The following is a 25,606-nucleotide window of genomic DNA, read 5'->3' on the forward strand; positions in this document are numbered from 1 at the left end:
AGGGTGGGGAGGTTGCCTTGCATCTGCCCGGCCAACTAATTGTGAGCTCTGTGGGCCGTGATTGGCTCCGCATCCGCTCAGTAATAGGTTAAGCAAAGACATCGCGGGTCCATCTGTTCGTCCATTCATTGTTCTGCTTGCTTGCCTGAAGTCTGCAGCTGAAATCGTGTTAAGGAGTTGCTTCTGGAACAGCTACAAGAAACCAATGTCTGTGTGTTTTCCAGCGAACGTAAGTATATGGGCTTCTCTCTGCAGAAATGGGACGTTTCACCTTTCTGGTGTTTCAGCATATCAGTTTGCATTTGGACAATGTAGCTAGCATGTGTGTCAGTTGAGATTTGCACACTTTGGGTGACTCTTGGAAAAAAAGGGAAGGAAAAACAATTATGTCTGAAGATTAATATATTAAAGAGCAATGATCTCACCCAGTGCACTCAATTAAGCAACTCTCAAAAGCATTGGTGATGGTGTATTTCCCAGAATTTGAAAATGGTAGGCAGTAGCCATCAACAGAACCAATTCTCTTCTAGCCCCCTAGGGAGAAAGGGAGGTTTCAACTTTAAGTTATAAGTATTTACCCTTTTTTTGCAAATAAGCTATTATTCACTTTAATTTGTGAATGGTAGAAAAAGCTTTTAAGGAAAAGAAAAAATCAAACATGTTTCCATTATACCATGCAATAAATGAAGTTTCCTGTTTGTGAAAATAGGAATAGCTCCTTTGTGGGCTATCTGAAGACACTGTGGTGCAGAGTAGAGCATTAGCATGCTCTCAGATGGGAACATGTTCCAGTTAAAGGTTTTGTGCTTCAAAAGCTATTCATAAGTGTGCAAGATCTAGCCTGACTATTTTTATAAAGTTTCTGATCTGTTTTATGTTTTGAGTTCAGATGTTAGGCTGAAGAACAAACACTGTATACTCCATAAGCCTGTGTTCCAAGGATCCTGTAAAGATAAAAACAAAACAAAGACCTTCATGTATCAGTTGGGAGGGAAAGAGAGCACATAAAAGGGTTAAAAAGAGGTTTGCATTTCTACCACATGCCCTATTGTGTGAACATATGCATGAGTCTATTGAAAGTTTTCAGAAGATGGGCAGGCCACCAGTTGCTGGTCTCCTGCAGTTCCAGTAGACATCTGTTGCCCCAGAGCATTAACCAATCTGTTCAATGGGACATCCTTCCTTTGTTGGACAGAATGATGCAAACAGCACTCACTGAAATACAATGGTAATTAAATACATAGAAACTACAGCAGTAGGTATTTATTACATATTCATTATTTTATTTGCATTGTTGCAGCATCTTTATCATTTGGCTAACTGATAGATTCATTTTTTCTCTCTTCTGATCAGCTCTGCACTTCTGTTTGTGACAAGTAATGACAGTGTTTCAACAAACTGTGATTTCAGTATTTTCCATTTTGTGTTTAGAAGACTTAGAAAAAGTCTGCCTGTGTGAAAATATGCTGAACTATTTCACTGTAGAATGTGTCTTCAGAAACTTTTGATGGTCTTTGGAGAATACAGAATTTCTGTTATACTGTATCACGTGACACAGTATTTTACTCCTTGTTTTTTTCCTCTGTGAACTAAATTTGCATTAAATTGCTTTTCTTATGCTCAGTTGTAAGTGGAAAATATTCTGAATACACATTAAAAGGTTAGATGATCTACTTGCCCACATCCCTTTGAGAAGGATTTGTTTTGTGTAAAGGTGAATTAATGGGCTGATTATTGTTAATGGTTAGTGGAAAATAGTGGTGACTTCTAAGAAATGGGGAAAGATTAGTCTTCTACAGTGTAGTAGCACAGTGCTCATCTGGAGTATTACATTTGTACTTGATAAATGTCTTTGACTCAGTAACACAGTGTTTTAGGCCTTTAACAGTGAACCTCGTGTGAGATACTGTAGTTTTAAGCAGGTTATAGTTTAAAACTCATGTTGACATAAGAATATCTAAATTGTGAGTTACTCATTTTATTAACTTTTTCATAAATACAAACTGTTATTCATCTGTGGTGAGCTTAACCAAAAGTGAAATACTTCCTTGACAAGAATTTTTAGGCTGATTTTTGTTTGTTTGTTTGTGTCTCAGTTGAGTCAGAATTCATAGCAATTATTTTTCTTATTGCATTGTGTCAGTTAGCATACTTTAAAACCGTATGTGCATAATGAGAGCTCCTTGTAAACAGGAGTTCTTAGCTAATGTTACTCCTTGGAGAAATGTGGCCTTTTCTGGTTTTCATGAGCTTCATTGTCCTATATATAGGTACATTAGTGTTTATTTGGAATACAAATTCATTCAAATAGACTGGCTGGCATGTTGCTCTTCACTAACCAAATCAAGATAAAATAATCAATTCCAGCAGTGTTCAACAGTGACATCTGATTTTCATGGTTCTAATCAATGAATCTCATAAAGGACACCGTGTTGGGAGCTCTGAAGTCTAGTGTTTCTAAGAGATGCTGTTGTCCACAAATATGCTGTACAAAGCCCACAGGCATTGTAAAAATTTGTGTGTAAATAAATATAGTTTGCATGCCAGGAATAGTGTACTGCTTATGCAAAACTATTTCAGAAATCTTTACATTTGGCTTTACAGTGTAAACATAATTTTATCTATCCTTTTAAAGCAGTAGTATGGTGACTGTATACTATCTGTGGCAGATTTTAAAGCTGCTGCTCTTATTACTCTATTCTTTAAATAGTCTCTGCAAAGGAGTAGAGTTCTGTGCAAAAGAAGCAATTATGTATTGGAGCAAGATGGAGATTGACAGGAGACTTAAAGCAGATAGATGTGAGGCTGATTATGTATACATTCCCAACAATGGACAAAGCTCAGTTTACGGTCATTTTTCATATGCAGTTGATGTGCAAATCATCTAAGTATGTTTCATATAATGGCTGATCTTCAGACACATTCATATGCTAGTGACTTCTTTGAATCCTGCTGGAGGGTGTTACGATTGTAGTTGCTGTAAAGCACTTAAACTTCAAGGAAGAAGTGATTGGAGAATGACTTAAGTATTATTTTAACTAACACTAAAAAAAAATAATTCCTCTTTCTGGTCTATGCACTTCAAGCTTTGTTTATTCCATGCTGTTAATATGCAACCTCCTCTTCCCCCTTTCGAAAAAAGAAACCCACCTCCCTCTACTTTTAGTTCAATACTAAAATGACATTTCACAGTACACGGATTTAGGCAGTGACCCATTATCTCCTTGTATTCTGCGATGGCAGTACATGAGCCAGCTCAACTTTTCAGTCCAGCTTAAAAGTGTTGCCCATTAACTAGACTTCCTCGAGTCAGAGCAGATTGTGGGGTTGATGGAACAATGATGTCGGGGCTTCCAGATCGGTTTGGCAGCTGCATTGTTCTCCGAGGGGAAACCAGACGCACTTAAGTCCCGCTCTCTTTCATGGGCTTTTGTTCATACCAAATTATTCTTTTGCTGTGCTAGTATTCATGATGGTATGTTAAAGGAGCGCATCCTAGCAACTACAGGCTGGTTGCTAAGCAGCCTCACTTCCAATAGGGGTTTCTTGTTTGAGATTTTTTTTATATTTTGTGTGTGTGTGTGTGTGTCAGTTCTGTGAAGGCCATAGTGTTGGTTTTTAACTGTATCCTTTTACTGGGATATTGTTGTGATTTGTTAATAGCACTGTGCTATCGAGTGCATTACATTAGTTAATAAATCACTTGTGAAAAGGTTCATTTCCTAAATTCTTGTTGTGTTTAATCTGTGGTGTTGCTTGAAATCCTAAAGCTTTGAGTTAAAAGAAAATAATATTCATTGATACGCTGCCTGAGGATTACAGCCCTACTGCCGTCTAACGAGATCAGATCTAAATAAAACTTGAGAGTATTTTCTTCCCTATCAGTCTTGCCTGGATTAAGGCATTGGAGATGAAAACGCTGATGATAGATTTATTTATTTATTTTAACTAGAAGAAGTAAGTTTTTGTGCCCCATAGCCAAAAAGCTCCACCCCAGTGGTATGTCTTGGCACTCAGCGCCTATAGAGTCTGCTTTTACTGAACCACAGATCGGATTTGTTGCTTGATTCTCTATAGTCTTAAGCCTGGATGAATTTCTCTTGTGTGTGCTCTTAGGTCTTTATCCCAAGAAGAGGAAAGTATACCATATTTTAAAAATACTGAATCATTCTTAAATGATAACTTGTATGGGGATGGGAGAGTTAATCTATCTGCTGACAGAGATTTTGTCTGTTAGCGAGACATACCTGTAATTTGTATTGGTATAGATGAAGAGGTTCTGTTTGACATAATGTTTTTTGTCAGTGTGTCCTCCTTGATGAAATTACTGTCTGTAATGTATCTGTCAAGTTCAAGTGAAGTTCTTTGCCTCTGTATCTTGCTTTTATATTCTGCCTTGCAAGATGAAAGTGTGAAAGAACTCTTTGTTTCCTAGTCTTCCCTTAATGTAAATTCTTCTTTTTCATTATAACCTTGCGGTACAATTGGTCCATATGGTCCATTTTTATCTATGAGAATTAATTTATCTTTTACTTTCTTTATTGAAGCAGGTAGCAAAGATTCCTGTTTAATAGAACAAAATAAGGGAAAGCGGTAGTAATCTGCCTTTAAATGTAGATTGTGGAAGTAATCCTTGTGATGAAAAGGGTAACTAGCTTCTGTATAATTACTGTTATGCAAAATTCCTCCAAAAAAATATTATGTGGCAAGGGCATAAAGTCCAGAAAACTGCAACTTTTCTTCTTCCGTTCTTCCTACATGACTTTTTTATTTATATATATATATATATATATATATATATATATATATATATAGTTTTGATTCGGGAAAAGGCTTGCACAAGTCTAATCCAAGAGTTGAAATCAGCTTTTAATTTTGTTGCCTTGTTGGCTTGATGAATGGTCTGTTGCAATCAGTGCAAAGACTTCCATTGGCTTTATCGGCCGTTAGATCAATCCATGTCTCTAAATGCTGTATGTGTTAGTAATGTTAGCACTCTGAGAGCAATTAGTCTTTCTTGACTTAATTATTGCTTTATAAGGGAATTCAGAAATAGTTTGAGTGTATTGAGTTGAACTGATAGTGTCTTTTAGGCCAAATAAGTTTTTTATTTAATCATGGGTTTTGTTACTAATTCATTTTATGTATTATGATATCTTATATTTGCCTAGTAAGCCAGATAATCTAGTACTATGCTAATGTCTTTCTATTCATAGAGAGTTTAAGGTATTTAGTTTTAAAAGCTTTTCTAGTACTTGTATTTTATAGCTGCATTTTTTTTCTTTCATTGTTACTATACTGTCTTAAGCTAGAAGAAATATCTGGGTTTCTTGAAATCATGACAAGACTTCTGTCTTTGTTACAGTAGGTAAACTTGCAGTGCTTAGTTGCCTATTCTTTCATAAACCCATTTCTGGAAATGTTTGAGTAAAAGATGATGTTAAGAAAGCATATGATCAGTTGTTTATCCGCTTAGCAATGGATATTCCTTAGGAAAAGTTTTCCCCAAAAAAAGTTTTCCATGTTTAGAAAAAAAAAAGTCATATTTCTCTGCTGGGAGACAATATAATGCAGTTCTGAGGAAGCAGCAAGAAAATACAAAACGAGTAATATGTGTAACCAGTTGCAACATTTTTGTTCTCTCTTCAGGAATACGGAACACTTTATATTCAGGAATACAAGAAAAACAACAAAGTGGAGTCAAGTACATGCAGCAGCTTCATGGGCTTGAAGGATCATCTGGGGCATGACTTAGGCCACCTTTATGTGGGCAGCACTAGCACACAAATAAATGCAGTTGTACCTTGGTCAATGGCGGAGAAGCCAACAATGGATAAGGTTAATTCTAGGAAAGAAGATGTAGACAAGGAGGCATCTGAAGAGACTTCTGGAAGCTCCAGCTGTGACTCTGAAGAAAGCACAAATTCTGATAATGATTCAGAGAGACTGAATAATTCTGCATCAGAATCACATTTATTGCCTAAGACTCACCGAGAGCTGTGCCGGTCTCCTTGCTTAGAGCCTCATATACTAAAAAGAAATGAAATCTTGCAAGACTTTAGGATAGAAGAGGCTCAGATAGTACCTAAGGAAATCAAAAAGCCCCCTGATGTGGTGAAAGAATATCAAACCAAACTGGAGTTTGCACTTAAGTTGGGTTACTCTGAAGAGCAGGTTCAACTTGTACTAAATAAACTTGGTACTGATGCTTTAATAAATGATATTTTGGGAGAACTTGTCAAACTTGGGAATAAAACTGAGACTGACCAGACTGTAACTAATGCTAACACTAGTGTAATACGTGAAGCATCTTCCATAGAGTCTCAGAGGTCAGAGTCTCCACTGCAGGAGGATGTGACAGAGGATGGTGATAACCTGAGGCCCATAGTTATCGATGGCAGCAATGTTGCAATGAGGTATGTGACCATGAAGCTTTTGCATTTATATTTAAATGGAAACAGAGTGGTATTGTCATGTTCAAGCACTGATGTTTGGTATAACTGCCTAATACTGAATGCAGATTCTCTCACGTCTTTGTTGACCACACAGTATGTCGGTCTTGCAATCAGACTAGAGGTCTGTAAGAGTCCAGTGGTTTATACTGTTAGAACAACCATAGGTTAATGCCAGTCTCCCTTTGTAGGCACCTGTCAAATATCTCCTTCCTACTGCCAGTCTAGTACTTACTTAATTTTTGGTAGGCAACATTGATATGGGCAATGGCTGTATCCAGTTACGTACAGGAGGTTAAAATAAATGTAAGATTCTTTAAGATTATAAAATAGTGATTTAGAATTAAGGTGACTTAAGAGATACTTCTCCTTGGTCGGTTATGGTCTGCCTGTAAAATAGGTCTTGGTTATCAGATTTGGAGTTAGGTTTTATTGCTATTAATTCCTGAGGTTACCATGCTTTAGACTTACACTTACATGCCCACAGATAACACATTCACCTACAGCATTCACTCATCCTGACCCCAGTCATCTAGGTGCATAGCAAGAAACTTGTCTGTGTGGAGGCACAAGGTTCGTGCTTCATTAGAGGGAGGAGGAAATGGTAGAGAGATGGGGGTGTTATGGCTATGTAAATGATCAAATGCCAAATTGATTAGTAGTTAATTGGGTAACTTGTAAGGATTATCTGATTACTAACAGCATGGTTTAGAAGGTCAGTTTTAGTCTTCTGATGACTTCATGTGGTTTACATTAGCTTAGCAATAAGACCTAGTGCAAGACATTTCTGGGCTAAAGGCCCAGGTTTTTTTAGCTCCTAATCAAGTCAATTACCTTTAAATGAGGCTTTTTAAAATTAAATTTAAATACAATTCTCTTTTACACCAGTCTGGTAGGTTTTGTTTATTTAAGTAGATGTATTAGCCCTTAAAGCAAGGATATTACTTCTGTGTAAATGGGGTATTCCTGTGACTTTTCTACCTAATTTTTTTGTTCAACTTGAGCTGTAAAGGAAGTATGTCCCGTTGAACAAATAGTATTCTGGTACTCAGCCAAGAAGTTATCCAGAGACTTCTAAAGCAGGTTTGGACCGTTTCTCACATAAATCCAAATCAGTTGTGTAAGTGTTAGCTAGTTAGCCCAGCTCAGACTTGGTGGGTGGACATAGGTTCGACTTCTCCCACAAACTGCACTGAACACGTTCCAGAAGTAGCTCCAGATCAGTCAGTTTTCCTTAATGTGTATTCATCTATTAGCGTAAATATTTAAGACCTGCCTTCCTATGCTCAGTTTACTTTCTTGACCACCTACATAAAATGACCCAAATATGAATGCATGCTGTGCATGCTACAGGGCCTTAAAAGAGATTAAATCTATTAGTATAATAGTCTTTCTGTATCCAAGAGTCGAATTAACAGGTCTTTACTTGTTTTCTACCAAATTTAATCACAGAATCGTTCAGTTTGGAAGGGACATCTGGAAATCTTCTAGTCTAATCCCCTGCACAGAGCAGTGTCAATTCAAGGCAATGTCAAGCTGGATTTCGAATGTCTCCAAGGGCGGAGACTCAACATATTCTCTGGGCCAGTGTTTGAATGCCCCCACTGTAAGAATGATTTCTTTTTTCTTATGTTTAAAGAACATTTCTTGTATTCCAGTTTGTGCCCATTGCCTCTTGTCCTGTCACTGGACATCAGTGAAAAGTCAGTTTCTGTCCTCTTTATTCCCTCCCATTGGGTATTTTTACATGTGAATAAGATCTCCCTGAGCCTTCTCCTCTCCAGTCCCAGCTCTCTTGGGCTCTCCTCATATGTCAGGTGCTACAATCCCTTGATTAACTCTGTTTTATACCAGAGAGCCCAGAACTGAACCTCGCACTCCAGATGTGACTCACCAAGGCTGAGCAGAGGGGAAGCATCACCTCCTTCAACCTGCTGGCATCACTTTTCGTAATGCAGCCCAGGAGGCTGTTTGCCTTCTGTGCTGCAAATGCACATTGCTGGCTCGTGGTCAGCTTGGTTTTCACCAGAACCCCAAGTTCCTTTTCTTCAGACTTTCTTCCCAGTTGGTTGGCCCCCAACCTGTACTGATGCCTGGTATTAGTCCTCCCCAGGTGCAGGATTGGCATTTCCCTCTGTTGAACTTGCTGAGGTACCTGTTGGCCTCTACCCTGCCAGGGTCCCTCTGAATGGCAGAACATCCATCTGGTGTACTCCTTCCAGTTATGTGTCCTCTACAAACTTGCTGAATGTGCACTCTGTCCTGTTGTCTAGGTCATTAATGAAGGTGTTAAGCAATGCTTGCCCCAGTATCAATCCCTGGGGTACATCAATACTGACTGGCCTCCAGATGGACTTCACGCAACTAATCATAACCCTTTGGATGCAGCAGTTCATCCAGATTCTCTGTCCCCTTATCTTGCCCATACTTCATTAGTTTTTCAGTGAGGGTATTATAAAAATAGTGTCAAAAGCTTTGTTAAACCCACAATTAACAAGAGCATCCACTGCTCTCCTAATCCACTGAGCCAGTCATCTCACCATAGAAGGCTATGAGGTTGGTCAAGCCTATTTTCCCTTCGTAAATCCCTGCTGACTGTTCCCAGTCGCCTTCACTCAGTCTCCATAATTTGTTAGGAAAGGGCTTCCAGGAGGATTTGTCCGTCACATTTGCAGGGATCACAGTGAGGCTGACCACCCTGTAGTTCCCTGAATTATCCTTCTTGCCTTCCTTGAAGATAGAAGGGATATTTGCTCTCTTCTAGTCCTTAGGAACATCCCCAATCACCACAACCTTTCAAAGATTACCAAGAGTGGCCTCACAGTGTCATTAGCCAGCACCCTCAACACCCTTGAGTGCATCCCATCAGGGCCCAGCAGCTTGGGAATGCCCCATTTCAGTGTTCCCTAACCTCTGCTGAGGTAAAGTCTTGTCCTGTCACTTTTGTCCAACTTCCTGCACATCAGAGTGGACCAATCTTGAGCTTGGCAGTGGTGATCCATGAAAATCTACCAGCTTTCCTGTTACTCTGGAGAGAAGAGGTGTTTTCTCCAGGGTCATATCATGTGAGATTCTCCTGAACAGGCCCAAGTCTGCTCTGCTGAAGTCTGGGGCTGTGATCCTGCTTTTTGCCTTGCTCTTTCTTTACAGGATCCTGAATTCCAGCACTCACAGTCACTGCAGCCAAGGCTGCCCCTGATCTTCACATCTCTGACCAGTTCTTCCTTATTTGTAAGTATGAGGTCCAGCAGGTTTCCTCATTGGGTCCTCAGTCACCCATGTTAAGAAGTTATCAGCAATGCACTCAAGAAACTTCCTGGATTGCTCTTGCCTTGCTGTGTTGGCCAGCCTATTGGCAGCAACACTTTTGCTCTGCTTTTGGTCAGCCAGTTGTCAAAGATACTTTTTTTCTTTGTCAAGTGGATCCCACCTTTTCCTAGAAATGAGTCCTTAAGTATGGAAGCCAGCCCCGTGTTTGTAGAATACGAGTTCCAGTTGCTGACACCAGCTGTGCAACCAATTGTTTACAAGGATCTGTCCTTTCCCCTTCAAGAAAAATATGTGATAGCAAATAAGCACTTTAAATACTTGAAAGGAAAGATTTCAGCTTTTACATGTAAAAGACCAATGTTCAAAGCAGTGGGGGAGGTACAGGAACTCACCTGCAGTTCAGACAATCTTGTTCAAATTTATATATCTAGATGTCCAGGGTCCTGTTACAAGTACCTAACCCATAAATTGACACAGTCTGTTATTTTCTTTCTTCTTTGCTTTTCCAAGCTGTGGCCAATGAGTTCACCTTGGAGTTGCTAAAGGGAAATGGGCCTGTGCTCTAAGCCAGACTATTGATAGTCTTTCGAGACATATTCTTGGGAGCTCTCTCATTTATTCTCACAGAAATGGGTAGACTGTGATTTTTATTCTTACTCCTGTGTTGTAATATGTATACTTGATGATACCATTTACTATTAAAATTATTCTAGATAAGAATTGCTAATTTTCCTTTAAAGGATGTTATTTCATGAGGGAGTGGGAAGTTTTGTGGAGAAGGTTGAGATGAGTGATGTCCAGTAATACAAGTAGGATATGACAGCTGTCCTCTTCTGGAAGGATTGCTGTATGCTGTGCTGTCTCTCCATTGCATGACTAATTAAGGATGGGTTTCACAGAACATCTAATGAGTGACACAGAATGGCTTACTTCAGTCTCGCCTCTAACTCGCTGCCAGGGATGCTTTCCTGCCTGCATCTCATCTAGTGACTGTGTGGCTGCAAAATGAGTTGATTCAACTTCCTAATTCAGAGAAAAAATAAAACAAAAATCAGAAAAGATTATTTTTCCATTAGACCTGTAAATGAAACCCAGTGTTTTTGTGGTTGGGAGAACAGCTAGGTCTGACACAAAGGTGGAAGGATGTATCCCATTATGTTTGTACTTGTGTAACTGGTTGCATCTAGTCAACTGATGATGGGTGGATTTGTGAGTTCCTTAAGGGCAGCACGGAACAAGGCTTGGGCCAGAATAACTTAGTCTGGGCAGCCAGAGCCAGCATGTATGCTGGTCTAGTCTGGTAACTACTACTGTTCCAGACAAACTGCTTTAGCAAACTGCAGTTAAAACAACAACAACAACGACAACAAAACCCCAACCCTCTCAATTTTTCTGCGTTTTGGTAATGCTTGGAAAGCTTTTCTACTACTTTGAGATGGCATTGCTTGTCATTTGTGCCTTAAACTGAAAACAGTTGATCAGATGCATCATGTGTATTTCAAGTTTAAAGCCACGATACTGGCTAAAGAATATGAATTGGTTAAAGTTGTGTTTTTTTTAAAAAAAAAAGCAAAGCCCCTCTTTCAACTGAATAGTAGAAAGGTGACTTTTACAGGCTATGACTTGAAGAATTGCCATTTAGTTTCTATGGAATACTTCAAATCTGTTCTTGTTCTTTCATTTTTCTAGCTTTCATGGTGTTGACTTAATCCTTTTCCAGAAGAGGAAAGATGACTACGCATTTAAGCCTAATACACACAAAGTCTTTTATTAGAACACTCTTACAGATGAGACTGATTTTTCTGTGTGTATGTAAACTTAGAATCAGAGATGAACAGCAAATGAGATAATCCCCTAGAGCAGCTGTGGCGCTCTTGATAGACACTTCCCACAGCTGAGAGTGAGAATGGACTAAGGGATAGGACCCAGGATTCAGTCATGCCATATCTAAGCAGTGAGCTGTGTTGGCTTTCCAGAGAACTCTGTAGCTCTAACCGTGCTTCGTAAGGTGAGGGGGTTTTGCATGTAGGTGATGATGTTGTAATGCAAAATCTTCGTTTAAAACCTTAGTCCACGTGAGTAAGAAAGGCATTTGTCCATTGACATAAAAATGCACTCAGGACATTGTTTAGTGTAAACTGCACATCATAGATACTAGACAGATAGTGCATTTCAGTCATTAGTAGTTCTGTATCCCTGTGTGATGAGATTTAAGCTACCTTAAATTTTCTCTTTACGTAACTGAGGTAGGCAAAAGAAAGTGATCTCTGCCCATTTAGTAACAGCAGATCATCAGCTCTTCTCCCCTACTTCTCCAGTGTGTTCTTGGACCTGCTATTCATGCATCCCTGGCTTCCTTAGCTGAGCCTTCACAGTCTGGAATGGAGGGCGGAAAGTCCTCTTTCTCCATGAGGCAGCAGAGGCAAGGTTTTGAGGTTCTCTTCTGCCCCTTCATTTTAAGACTTCCTTATACTGCTGAAGTTGAGAGAGAGAGAGAGTTCCTTCTGAAGAGAGAGATACACTGCAGCATATTTGCAGTCCTTTTCCTTTGGTTGTCTTTTTCAAGGATAAGGTTAGGATACTGAAAATTGCCTAAAATTGGTTAGTGCTGTGATACTTTGCTGAAATCAAAGTCAGGCTTTACCACCAAGAAGTAAGGAATAAGGAACAGAGTTGTTGGTTACAAAGACAGTGTGAAAAATTTAACTATTTTATTCATTTGCTTCTGTCCATATTTGTTAGTTTTCCTTGACTACCCAGAGTGCCTTCGGACTTTTTCTGCCAACAGCAGAAAGAATGAGTTTCGAATTTTACGTAAATGTATATAATACTTCATGTTGAGAATATATAGCCAAAAAGAACTCTGCTGTGCCTACAGAGTGCACAACATGAAGATAACACTGATAAGCTAATAATTGTATGTTTTACTTGATGTATTACAATTTTTAGACAACTACTTTCAGAATTATATAGGCAAAAGAAAAATATTTTGATCATGTGCCATCTGGGTTTGCAGGTTGAAATCAATTAATCTTGTTTTGAGCAATTAGATTTTTCTGAAAACTTCACCCTTAGGATTCTCGGGCCATGGAGGTGATGCACTTCAGTCTCCCCTTTTGGAAAACCTTGGCATATTTAAATAGCGCGTGATGGTACTTCGTTGCACAAGGGAAAATGCAACGTGAGATAACCATTGAATACTTAATTTTTATTTGTGAAAGTAAGATGCTGATTTGGGAGGTTTGTTTTTTAGTTAAATGCACTCCCACTTGAGAGATTTTGCAGTTTTCTTACAGCTTTTGTGCCCAGCTGGCCCTGCAGGTGTGGATGTTCTAGGTGGTTGCTGGCATCAGAAACATACATCCAGGCCTGACAGAAGTGACAGAGACCCCAGTGCCATTCAGGAGTGGCAACTGGAGGAAGTGTGAGATGCCCAGAGGTGCCTAACCAGCATTAGACATCTCTGTTTAGGCAACTGAGTCTTGACCCTATGCATTAACTGTGAAGCAGGTCATATGGTCTTAGTAAAAGGTTCACTGATACCCTGTCTACAGAGAAGTTTTTCCACAACTGCAAATTGTGTCAACCAAAGGATGGTTTCGTTGTCTTATCTGTGCTGTATGTAGTTTTCATATGGCAATTTAATTGCATGTGTATTTCAGCAAACTAAAAAATTAGCTGCATTAGCCTCTTCTCAGATGGTGTGTTGCTGAGCTTGGTAGACATGATTGTATCTTGATACCTTGATTCAAATGTTCTTCTTTCAGTGGTACCAGCTGTCTACTTGCTTAGGTTATGTTGAGAAGTCACTTTAAGGAACAGATAAAAATATTTTTCCAACAAGTAACAATCATGTGGATAGGAGCTTGTCACTGGCAGCTTTGACTGCCTGTTTTGACCTCTGACTACTGAGTGTGTGACTCTTGCTCCGTCAGACACCCACCTGCATGTCTGGCTGGCAACCACGCTTGCCATACTTTGTAGAGTACCCTGGCATTGGAAGCCCTACAGACAAAAGATGTTTTGAAAGATGTTAGAGCTTCCAAGGATTTTTTTCCTTCAAAGACTTCGATGCACTGGAGTAATTTGTCAAGGGCTAATGGGAAAAAAAAAAAAAACATTTGGGAACTGTTTCATCTGCTTCAGGTGGGCAACAAAATATATATAAGGAACAAATGCAGGACTGATGGAAGGCCTGGGTTACTGAGAAATGCTTTGGGACAAATTATTTATGTGATTAGGAAATTAGTAGAGCTTTAAAAAAAAATAAAAAAAGGGATGAGGCTAGTGACAAGCTGCCAGGCTGATGAGTCACTATTATGATACAGGTTGGAAATTCTTATCTCTTTGCTATGGACTGAACACTGTTTTCTTCTTATGACATGATAGAAGAAAATAGTTTGGTAACTCTCGAAGTATCCCAGGCAGATCTGTGTTTTAGTTTTGTTCTTCTTGCTTTTAATCAATATGCTTTTGCATGGGAAGCACCTTGCTGTGGCCAGATTTCAGTTGTATAAACACCTGTATCTGTATTGCAACAGCCATTATTGTAGACCTCAGCTTTAATGTCTCTTGTCATTGATGTCTATGTTTTCTGTAGCTCTCAAAATCTGAGAGCTCTGCATTGAATATTACATTAGAGTACCCCAGAAGTCTTGTAACTATTGTGAGTAGTCAGTGTTTTAGGAGTGTATACCACAACTCTTTTTTAAGATAGTCACTTGAAAATTCAGTTTGGGGGCTAGGTAGCAGAGGAAATTAAAATATTCTCATCAGATGTTTTACCACCTGCTACTAACTCTTGTAGCCTAGAAAATGCTTGCTTGATTTTTGCTCAGGAAGTGTTATACTACTTTTTTTTTTTCATTTAAAAGTAAAACCACAGCTGTCAACAGGCCAAATATAAAAGTGGTGATAAAAAGAATCATTCTTGTATGGTATGAAAGAGGAATAGATACTTCTTCAGGAATATACTTTATCTTCCTTTAGCTAAGAGTGGTAGATTAAACATAGTCAGCAAGCAGAACCAAGGCAGTGAACACCAATGTCTCATTCAGGGCTACAGCAGTTGCCCTGACTGCTCTCAGCTTTCACATACTTCTAATAATTGGGAAGAGATTTTTTAAAAAAAAAAAAAAAAAAAAAAAGTTTCTTGACAAAGAAATACAAACATTTCTCCTCTTTTTTTACAACTAATCAGAAGGAAAAAAGTCAGAAGCAGCAGCATGATTTCAGTCTTTTCACCATATGATGTATCATAAAGCTGATGAAGCATGAAGATCACAAAAAGGAGAGCATCAAATCTGCATGACAACAAAACAGAAGAAAAGAACAAATTTTAATTGCGCATCTTTTTCACAGACTTTCTCACTAATAATTTAAATTTCTTTGAATTTGTATCCACTTGGATACCAGCTTAGGCGTGTGTCTGAAAAGGAGCAGAAAAAAATATGAAGATTTATACAAGCTGTAAATCCGCTTGCTCAGCAATTAGAAAAGCTAGTATGCACTGTAATGCATTTCCCATTTCTGTTTCATAGAGTTTAAGTGTATTTAAAATTTATGTTCTGGATGAAAGAATTTTAGTAATCTGTATTAGCCAAAAGAAAACTAAGAAGCTGAACTGCTTTGTCCTCCCTCTGCCTTTAAAAGTGTGGCTCGAATTCCAACCTGATGGAAAGCAATAGGCAAGAACGTCCACTTCTTTCAGAGGCCAGGATTTCATTCCAGAAATGATTTCTCAGGCTTACGGGAAGAAACATACTGTTACAAAAATGTAGGCTAACAAAACGCTTTTTCGCTGTCAGGAGTGAAAAGTGATTTCATCCTTTTGAAACCATGGAGATTGTTTAGAGTAATAACAGTACAGTGATTTCACTGGAATTTAGTAGCTGAAACAAGCCCTTCCTGACTGTTTGAAATGGATTGTAATATGTTTATGGGTGCACATGACCTGCTGATAGCATGAACAGTAACTTCTTCTATCAGGCATTGCAAAGGAGACTTTATGGCTGGGTGCTGAATGTGCACCAAGTGGCCTGATTTTGTGTTGTCGCAGGGAGATGTAATTGCCATGGCTGGAAATACTGTTGGCCATTTTTTCTATACATGTGTGCATGTACTTTTTAAATCTGATATAACTGTGTGTGGTTTGGTTACCCATTCCTGGGAAGTTATGAAGTACAAAGATACTACTCTTTCAGCCAAACAAGCGCAAGAATAATTGTATAGTATAAAACAATGGCTAGAAAAAATATTGCTAAGTGTTTTATTATTACAGTGTTATTACAATGTTATAGCATATTACATGCTATTATCATACAAAACAGGGAATGTATTATTGCAGAGGCCTGTAACCGTTGCTAAACAGGATATTGAGATACATAGATGTCTGTCTCCTGACAGCGTTCCTAGTATAGCCCTATAGGCACAGAAGATGGGCTTAAACTATCCTTGCAGCACCCTGGGCCAGCTAAAATCTAGAAACTTTTTATGGCTAGCAACACTTCCAGTATCTTAGTATATGACTATGTTTCCAGGTCCTCCTTCTTCCTACAAGAGGAAGTAGTACAATTCCTCACTTAAATCCAGATAATGGTAGTGGGCTCATTTTTTCTCCACCGCTCCCTCCCCCCCCCCCCACACACACACACTTTTTTTTGCTTTTGTTTGGAACCTGTGCCCTTCAACATAGCCTCTGTTGAGGATGATGCTTTGTGAGAGGTGTTAGCCATGACTCATTCTCTCTTGACACCTAGACACAGGTGAACATGTACACCGCCTCCTTGGCAAGCTTCTGGAATCTGAACATTTTTTTCAAAATTTTTCTCACTTTTACTGTGCCACTTCATCCATTGCACAATTACTCAGGCTCCCTCAAAGTATCAAGGAACATACAACAGTGCTATGTTTTAGAAAGCTAGAAATAGTAGGTGCTTTAAAATGTCCTACTGAAAAAAAAAAAGTTTTTAAGTAACTTTCTTGCGTTTTTATTTACCTCAAAACATGCAAGTTGGAGGAATTAGGATCCCTGTGGCTATCCATCATCATATTGTCAACTTCATACATCACTCCACCGTGAAAGAATTGTCTTTTAACTTTTCTGGAAAACAAATTGTGGCATAACTGCTATACACAACAAGCCAGTCAAGCAAAAAGTAATGGCTTGCTGCCATGCCCCTGTGTCTCTTCTGCTACATAGAGCTGTGGGGTTGGGAAAGACCTCACAAAAGTTGCTCATTTCCTCCTGAGTGTGGAGAACCCAGACTGGCCCCAGAGGAGCCGTCTGACTTGTTCTGCAGTGTCCCATGAGGAGATCCCAAAATCCATGGGCAGGCTGTCCCACTGATCGGTTAGAAAGCTTTTTCTAACATACTGCTTAACTGTTACTTAATGCTAGTTAGGGATGTTTCTGTCAGTACTCAGTGGGTATATGGTGGGTCAGCCGTGGCTCCTCCCACCAGCAGAATCAGGGAGAAAGTAGGAGGAACAGGAGCAAGAAAACTCGTCGTCAAAATAATGAAAGGGAAGTCACTCACCGGGTACTGTTGCATGCCAAACAGACTCAGCTGGGGGAAGTTAACTTAGTTCATAGCCAGTTAATGTCAAGATTTAATTACTGATGTGGGTATTGGGAAACAAAAAAAGACAAACATTAAAATACTTAGGGGGAAAACCATCTCTCCTTTTCCCAGGCTCAACACCTGTCCTCACTTCCTCATCACTGCCTCACTCCAGACACCTCTCCTATGCCTTGTCATGGCTGTGGGTGACACCCGCAGGGGCTTGGGGTCAGGACGTCGCAGGTTTTTTCTGCTGCTCCTTGCTTCTTGCACTTTTCCTGTTCTCCACAGGCCATAAGTCCTTCTGGGGGTGCACCTGCCCTTCTTTTAGTCTTGGTGTTCCCTCATTCCTTTCTCCTCCATGGTGGAGCCAGCTAGGGTTAGGCATGCCCGGCATGGGGCAGCCCCTGACCTCTTCTCACAGAGGCCACCCTGCAGCTCTCCACTACCTTTCCATGGAAACCTAATGATTGATCTCTGTCCTATATATCGAAGATTGTTCTGTTCCTCCACAGGCTGCCTTTTTTCTTCAGGTTAACCAAATGCACTTCCTTCAGTCTTTCCCCGTACGTCTCACTTTACTTTTGGATTCTTTCCAGTTCATCTGTATCTTTTGTAATATGTTGTGCCCGAAACTGGATGTAGAAGTTGGCTGAGGACTCATCTGCCTTTAGAAAATGACATAATTGCGTCTCTTGCCTTACCTCAGACAGTTATTGTACAACAGATGCACATCTTTTGTTTTGCTTGGGTCTGATCGGATTCTGCTTAACTGTCTCTCCACAGCTTTTTAAATACACAGTTAATTTCTCCTTCTGAAGTGCAGAACTAAGTAAATTCTTAGTTTTGTCATGTTGATTTTGGACAGTCTCTCAAGCTTGCCTAATCTGTTCTGCAGAGTGCTTGCCATCCCCCTGGGCTTGGAGACCTCTCTCTTTTCCCGTTCAGATGGGACCTCACAGAGCTCCTGCAGCGGGGATCTGCTGTCTCTTCCCCTGCTGCCATGCACACCAGTGCTCAATACTCATCTGCTGGCATTTCCTAAACACATTGTGTTCTTTCATGTTGGTATTTCAGGCCTCCTGCTTTCTTTCATCAAGTCTCCCCCCATACTTTTGGTTCAGCTATGAGGATTTTTAACACTGCCTACTTATATTTTTGCTTGTCAAATCTGTATACAGATGCTAAAAATGTTTGGCAGATTTGGTATCCCTCTCCCATGCCATTTTGCAGTGTTTGGGCAAGGCTCATGACTGGCTTCTACTTGCCTTTAGAACCCACGGAGCAAATGAAGAGCGTGGCTTTGAGATCCGCACTTCACTATGCTCCATTTATGGTCATAGAAAAGCAGAGTCATATAATAAGGAATTTTAATGTGTGTTTCAGCCACGGGAACAAAGAAGTATTTTCTTGTCGAGGAATCAAATTGGCAGTAGACTGGTTTTTGGAAAGAGGCCACAAGGATGTTACTGTGTTTGTGCCAGCATGGAGGAAAGAACAGTCGAGACCTGATGCTCTTATCACAGGTAAGCTCTGTTCCACCTTTGCTCATTTGTGTGATGCTTTGCACAGCATGAGTGCTGCTGCTTAAATGGATGAATCTTTAGAAATGAAAGACTATAATAGGAAGTGTATTTGGTGTAGTTACTTCATTGTGATCTTCAGGAAGGAAAAACACAAAGCGATGCCCTCTCCAAGTCCTCCTTTGCTGCTCACCTGATAAATTTTCTGTTATCGTTGCTACTTCTTGAAGAATGTAATTGCCATTTTTAATTTTTTTTAATTTGTTACGCCTATCTAACCTTGGCAGCGAAGGTGTTTGAAGCTAGTGATTTGCTGGATGATCTTTCTTGTGGTGAGCAGATTCTGCCAGGCTGGCCTGTCTGCTGGTCACCTGTGGTGAGTCACAGCCTGCACTTGGGGTTACAGGAATTATCCTGACAGAAAGGGAATTGTTCCTCTTTCCATCATTACTATTAACAAGTGAAACAGCTTTTGAAAATTTTAATTTGGAACATGTTTATCTAGAAAAAAAATTGTGTGGAGGTATTTATTTCTTGATCAAACTAATTAATCTGTATCAAGGCTGGAGAGTTGTCCTTCCTCTGCCCTAAAGTTGAAGCAGAGGAGAATTTGGGCTTGGAAAAAACCCTAGAATTTAGGGGGGAAGGGGGATTGGGTTTGGGGGAGGTGGTTTGTGTGGAGGGGTTTTTAAACATGGCTAATTTAAAGCGGTGGGAGCTTTTGAAAGTAGCAGCTATGGCTTCTAAATGAATATGGAAGCATGTTTTGATTACCACATGAATTTTCAAATATCTGGAAAGAGCTTCACAACACTTCATTTCATTGACTTGATTGCTACTATCATGTTGATGCAAGAAAATGTTTGGAAAGCTGCTGTTCTCCCCTCATCACAGACAGTGTGGAGCCTTTCTCTTGAAGCCTTTCTTTTTCACTGTACTAGTGTTTGAGGTATGAGAAGAGCATTGGCTAAGTAGTAAAGATTTGGCTGTTTAGAAATAAATTGTGACCTCTGCTAGAGCTGTGGATAGGGCTAGAAGCCCCAAAAGGAGTTGCAAGACAGTAGCAAGACTTAGAATTGACCAGTAGTCTAGCAATGAAAAAATCAGTTTGCCACGTGTCATCATGGACCCTGAAAATGGGAGAAAGATTAAAGCAGGTTATTGTATCTTCTGTAAAACAGAGGTTCTTCAGTTTTCTTATCAGGATGCAGGGAGCCTGATTGCTACCCGTCTTGTGAAATACATTGTGGTGAGACTCCATTTCCAGAGATATGCACCTGAAATATGTGGCCACCTGAAATTTTGAAACAGCCTTAGATGACTAACAGGAGGATGATTCTAGACTGCCAGTATTCATGAGAAGCTTCTTGGACTAACCAACAGCTTCATCTTTCTTATTATTACCTGCCAATCATCATATTACATGGCAGATTTTTTTGTTCTTTCTTAGTGGGGAAAAAAATCACCTTCCATCACACTCTTATTCGACATTTGCCACATGGCAGGGGGACTGAATACAAAAAGACTAGATTTCATTTAAAATCTTGGTGCTTTTTCTACTAAGCAGATAAATGCTTGTATCAAATATATTGCTTATATGTAATATTAATGATGTATTTCTTCCTGTTGGAGTCTTTTTTTTTTTTTTTTTTTTTCCTAGATGGAACATGTTCCCTGTCAAGTTTCTTGTGCTACAAAAGTTATTTGAGATCTCAACCATTACTAAGAGCTGTGACTCATATTCGCTGCGCAAGCATCTTCTGCTGCTTTAGATGTTGCCTAGCTTTTTGTTTGGTTTTGTTTCATAGTTTGTCTACGCTGAGGAGAGTGATAGCTAGGAGAATCGACACCAGGGGTGTATGCCCCAGTACTAGTACAACCTCCTTAGTAGCCTGAGCCGATCTTTCAAAGCTCCTTGGGATCTCCAGGTTCCACACAGAGAAAGAGAAAATGCTTTTGGATAGGTGATTGACAGGCTGTGTAGGACAAGAAGGAATTACATAAAATATTAAAACATGCTTATTTAGCAGGATTAAAGAGAAATCTGTTTACATTTGATAAGACCTTATATATAAATTTGTAAACCCTTCAAGGAAAGATACATTTTGAACTATTACTGGAAGTAAAACAAACAAAGCAAGCAACCCAAAGTCACATTTGCTGTTGGTTACGAGATGACATCGGAGGTCTTTTTAGAGGATGCTGTTAATGTTTGTGAAGAGTCTGAGTGTTTGTACAGAACGTGAGTTTTCTAGTCCTTGTGGGTACTAGTAGTAACCCCTTCTCTCAATGGACAGTCTTTTATGAGACAGTCCCATTAACATGAGCTACTGGAATTGTTTCAAAAGATGTTTCTTGCTGGGTACCACAAAGAGATGGAAGAGGTCTGTCTTTACCAAGGAGCTCAGTTACAGGAAACCATTCACTGTACTTGGGTGTAGCCCTCCTATTTGCTGAAACATTAGGTAATGTTTAAAACCACCCCTTCAACCAGAGGGGTGTTTCACAGGCATTTTGATAAGCAGTGTTTCTTTTGAACCACAGCAGCATGAACAAGGTCTCCTGTGTTAGTCTTGGAAAAGTGGCATGGAGCAGGAGGTTTTAATTTGTTTGTGGGGTTTTTTGAGAGTTTTATCAGTTGACTGTGGACTGTGACTTCAAATATCATATATCAGACACCTTCTGCTGGACCATAACCATTTAAGGCTTGTTTAGTCCTAAGTGCTTGGGGTTTCTTCTTCAAATCTAATGTCTTTGGAGATTAAACCAACATCTTTCTCTTTTCTTTCTTTTTCTTTTTTAACTTTCGATTCTTATTCCTTGTAGATCAAGAAATCTTGCGTAAATTAGAAAAGGAGAAGATTCTTGTGTTCACACCATCCCGCCGGGTGCAAGGAAGAAGGGTGGTATGCTACGATGACCGATTTATAGTGAAGTTGGCCTTTGAGTCAGATGGCATCATTGTTTCTAATGATAACTACAGGGATTTAGCTAATGAAAAGCCTGAATGGAAGAAGTTCATAGATGAACGCTTGCTGATGTATTCATTTGTTAATGACAAGTAAGTCGTTCAATCTTTATATGTGCCACTAAAATAATTGAGGAAAGGACAGTTTGAAGACTTGTATGAATTTCTTATCTTACACCTAAATCGTTAGATACATGTAGGAAAACAGGAGGAATGGTCGATCGTAGATTTGGTCTTCTGATTAAAAGTACTCAAACTCTTTTTTGCTAGAGCTTTTTTGTAACAATATCTCTTTTAATGCTATTTTTTTCCCTTTTGGTGCATAAACATTGGCATACTATGCTTGATGTATGCGCTGGTATAGTATTCCAATTCTCTTGATATACTGAGCCAGCATTTTTGAGTGCCTGTAGTTAGACTACTAAATCCTAGAGTCATAGAAAAATCCGTGTTGGAATGAACCTCCTCAGGACGTCTCTAGTTCAACTGTTTGCTTAGATCCATCTATGGTATCTTCATACCCCAGCATACAGATCAATTGCAGTTACTACTGGTGGCTTCTTGTAGTGGGAGGGACTCGGTACACTGCCAAGCAGACACTTCTGTTTGAGTGCCTAAATACTGATGCAAGAGTCCTAGACAATCAGCACAGTCTTGTAAAGTTAGTTGTGGTGTTTTAAGAGATCGCTGTCTGTATTGCTGCCCTTACTTTGATTTAGGAATGGGTTGTGTGCAGCCCTGCTTTGCCGCAGTGCAGTCAGCTGAGCCAGCCTACAGGTGTCCACGCAGTCTATTTCGAGGACTCATCTCTCAGGCAGTACCTGCAGCAGAAAGGAGGCCTATCAAAACAGCTCTCAAAGTACCCAGGCTTAAAAATGTCAGCATGGCAGGTTATGGTGGAGGGCACAGTCATGAGGTTCTTGGTCATTGCTTAAGAAATATGAAAAGGCTTGTTTTCTTCCATAATAATTTTTTTTTTTTTTTTTGCTTTGTAGATTTATGCCTCCTGATGATCCTCTTGGCCGCCATGGTCCAAGTCTGGACAATTTTCTTAGGAAGAAGCCTATTGTGCCAGAACATAAGAAGCAACCGTGTCCTTATGGTAATTTGATTTAACTGCTGGAACTGGAGACCAAGCTCATGCTTTGTTTTAACCCTGCCAAAAATGAAACGCTTTTTAACACAGGTTTTTATGTTGTTGTCTTAGCCTGAGAATGATTGAAATGCTGAGCTGATGGTGGAAACCAAGGTGATTTTTTTCATGTGCTAGTTAGAGAATGTTTCTATCTACTAGTTGAACTAAAGGAGCAACTTTATTAATCACTCATAGGAATAGATCCAAAACATCAGGCTCCAGAAAGCCCTTTTCTACTGTGATTTGGTCATAATCTAAGTTTTCTTCCAGAAAATTGATTGAGCTGTCTGAAGTTTAGCTATTGAGCATCCCTACAGGCACACCATCTTGACTTAGCTGAAACCTGCTGGTCTTACGACTCTGTGGGACTTTCCTATTAAGTTTTCTGACTGTATATCTCCTTGGCCCAACAGAGTAGGTGTGTACAGACACACTGACAGTGTCACGTTCAGCTCAAAATGTGGCTGGTAGTGTTGGTCTGCGTTCCTAGAGCACTAGCTACTGCACACCATGAGTGCCTTTCTTCCCCCACAATATGAGAGAGGAGATCTTAGATCTCTCCCTGTGTTGCACAAAACCATTTGCAAGATCTTTCAAATCATCACTAAAACTTTAAATGAGGGGCTTTTCCGTTGTGCGATGATTAACAGATTTTGGTTGAAGTTTTTTTTTTTATCTGATATGTTTGTATTGATAGGGAAGAAATGTACCTATGGACACAAATGCAAATACTATCATCCAGAAAGAGGAAATCAGCCTCAGCGATCTGTAGCTGATGAACTTCGTGCCATGTCTAGAAGCACAGCTGCCAAAACTACAAGCGATGGAGGACTGGTAAAAAGCAATAGTGTTCCCTGTAGCACTAAAAATGACGGCACTTCTGAGCTGAAGCGTGCTGCTCCAAAGAGGCAATCGGATCCCAGTATAAGGACTCAAGTCTATCAAGACTTGGAGGAAAAGCTTCCCACCAAAAACAAATTGGAAACCAGGTCTGTACCTTCTTTAGTTAGTATACCAAGTTCTGCTGCAAAACCCCAAAGTACTGCACCTTTAACTAACGGCCTTCCATCCGGAGTTCACTTTCCACCTCAGGATCAAAGACCACAGGGACAGTATCCTGCAGTGATAATGGCAACCAAAAATCACGGAACGCCAATGCCTTATGACCAGTATCCAAAATGCGAGTCTCCTGTGGATGTAGGGTATTACTCTATGCTGAGTGCATATTCAAATCTAAGTATGTCTGGGCCACGTAGTCCTGAAAGGCGCTTCTCCTTGGACACAGATTATAGGATTAGCTCTGTAGCTTCCGACTGCAGCAGCGAAGGGAGCATTAGCTGTGGCAGTAGTGATTCCTATGTGGGTTACAGCGACCGCTCTTACATGAGTTCGCCAGACCCACAGCTAGAGGAGAACTTGAAGTGCCAACATATGCACCCCCATGGCCGCCTTAACACTCAGCCCTTCCTGCAGAGCTACCACGAGCCTCTCACGCGAGTGCAAAGCTATAGTCATGAAGAACCAAAGCATCACCACAAACCTCCGATTCCATACATGGCTGTGCATCTACAGCATCCAACAGTTGGTGCTCGTTCTAGTTGCCCAAATGACTACTCTACATCTCAGAGTTCATCACATTCAAAGACCATGCATCTGGGGAGAGCCCTCGTGTCCACCAGAATAGACAGCATTTCAGACTCACGTTTGTATGATAATTCTCCATTAAGACACAGGAAGCCTTATTCTGGCCAAGATGGGCTTGGAAGTTGGGATAGGCAGAGTTACGGGATGGATGCCTATGGCTACCGCCAGACCTACTCCTTGCCAAGTAACCCCACGCAGCCGTGTTATGAGCAGTTTGCCTTCCAAAGCTTACCCGAACAGCAGGACCAGACCTGGCGCGTTCCTTACTGTGGAATCCCTCAAGACCCTCCAAGGCACCAGGACACCCGGGAGAAGGTTTACATTAACCTCTGCAACATCTTCCCCCCTGATCTTGTGAGGATCGTTATGAAGAAGAACCCTCACGTGACGGACGCTCAGCAGCTCGCTGCAGCCATCTTAGTGGAAAAATCTCAGCTAGGTTATTGAGAGATGATGCATCTTTGTGGTGTCCAGTAGTTTTCAGCTCAGCTCTAAGGCTGAGGGAGGTTTGCTACAATAGCATTTGGGATCTCCTTCTCAGCAAGGAGGTTATATAGTAATCCGTTTATGTGAAATACTGTATCATGGAGTCTGTATGTATAGCCCCATGCATCGGAAGTACCAGATATGTTTTGTGTTCTACTTTGAAAATTTTTAAATGGCTATTTTCACAGCTGGAGAATGTTCCAGTTTAAATTAATATATATATATATATATATGAAAAAAAAAAAAAATCTGTGGTCTCTGGTTATAATATTTGGTGCATCAGGGGTTTATATGCAGCACTTTCTATCCTTGTTACATGTTGTTGGGATTTTTGTTTTCATTTTTTAACTTGCTGGATGTTTGTCCTTGGGCTGTATGGTATTAAAACAACCTGCAGAAAGAGGATTTCGCTACTTCTGGCAGGCATTTTTCAAGCCAAGTTTTTGAACTTTTTACACCACCATAAATATGTATGTATGTTTGTTTGTTTGTTTTTTGTGAACTTTTTTGTGCTATAATCATCTATTTATAGAAAACAAAGATTTACTGCAGCACTGACTTCATTT

At 40.0% G+C, this 25,606-nt stretch overlaps 1 protein-coding gene across 2 annotated transcripts; it reads left to right on the forward strand.

Moving 5' to 3' along the window:
• Nucleotides 1-205: 205 nt before the first annotated feature.
• Nucleotides 206-25,227, forward strand: ZC3H12C (zinc finger CCCH-type containing 12C). 2 transcript variants are annotated; one of them, XM_086481794.1, is made up of 6 exons: nucleotides 206-229; nucleotides 5,650-6,416; nucleotides 18,671-18,810; nucleotides 21,634-21,868; nucleotides 22,771-22,877; nucleotides 23,608-25,227. In XM_086481794.1, the coding sequence occupies exons 1-6, from the start codon at nucleotides 206-208 to the stop codon at nucleotides 24,999-25,001; spliced, it is 2,667 nt and encodes an 888-aa protein (XP_086337920.1). In that variant the 3' UTR covers nucleotides 25,002-25,227. The 2 variants fall into 2 exon arrangements, with proteins under 2 accessions (XP_086337920.1, XP_009944421.1); XM_009946119.2 differs by lacking the exon at nucleotides 206-229 and having other exon boundaries at nucleotides 5,647-6,416.
• The last annotated feature ends 379 nt before the right edge of the window (nucleotides 25,228-25,606 follow it).

This window comes from Leptosomus discolor, chromosome 1 (genome assembly GCF_034619465.1).
Source record: "Leptosomus discolor isolate bLepDis1 chromosome 1, bLepDis1.hap2, whole genome shotgun sequence".
Classification (NCBI taxonomy): Eukaryota; Metazoa; Chordata; class Aves; order Leptosomiformes; family Leptosomidae; genus Leptosomus; species Leptosomus discolor.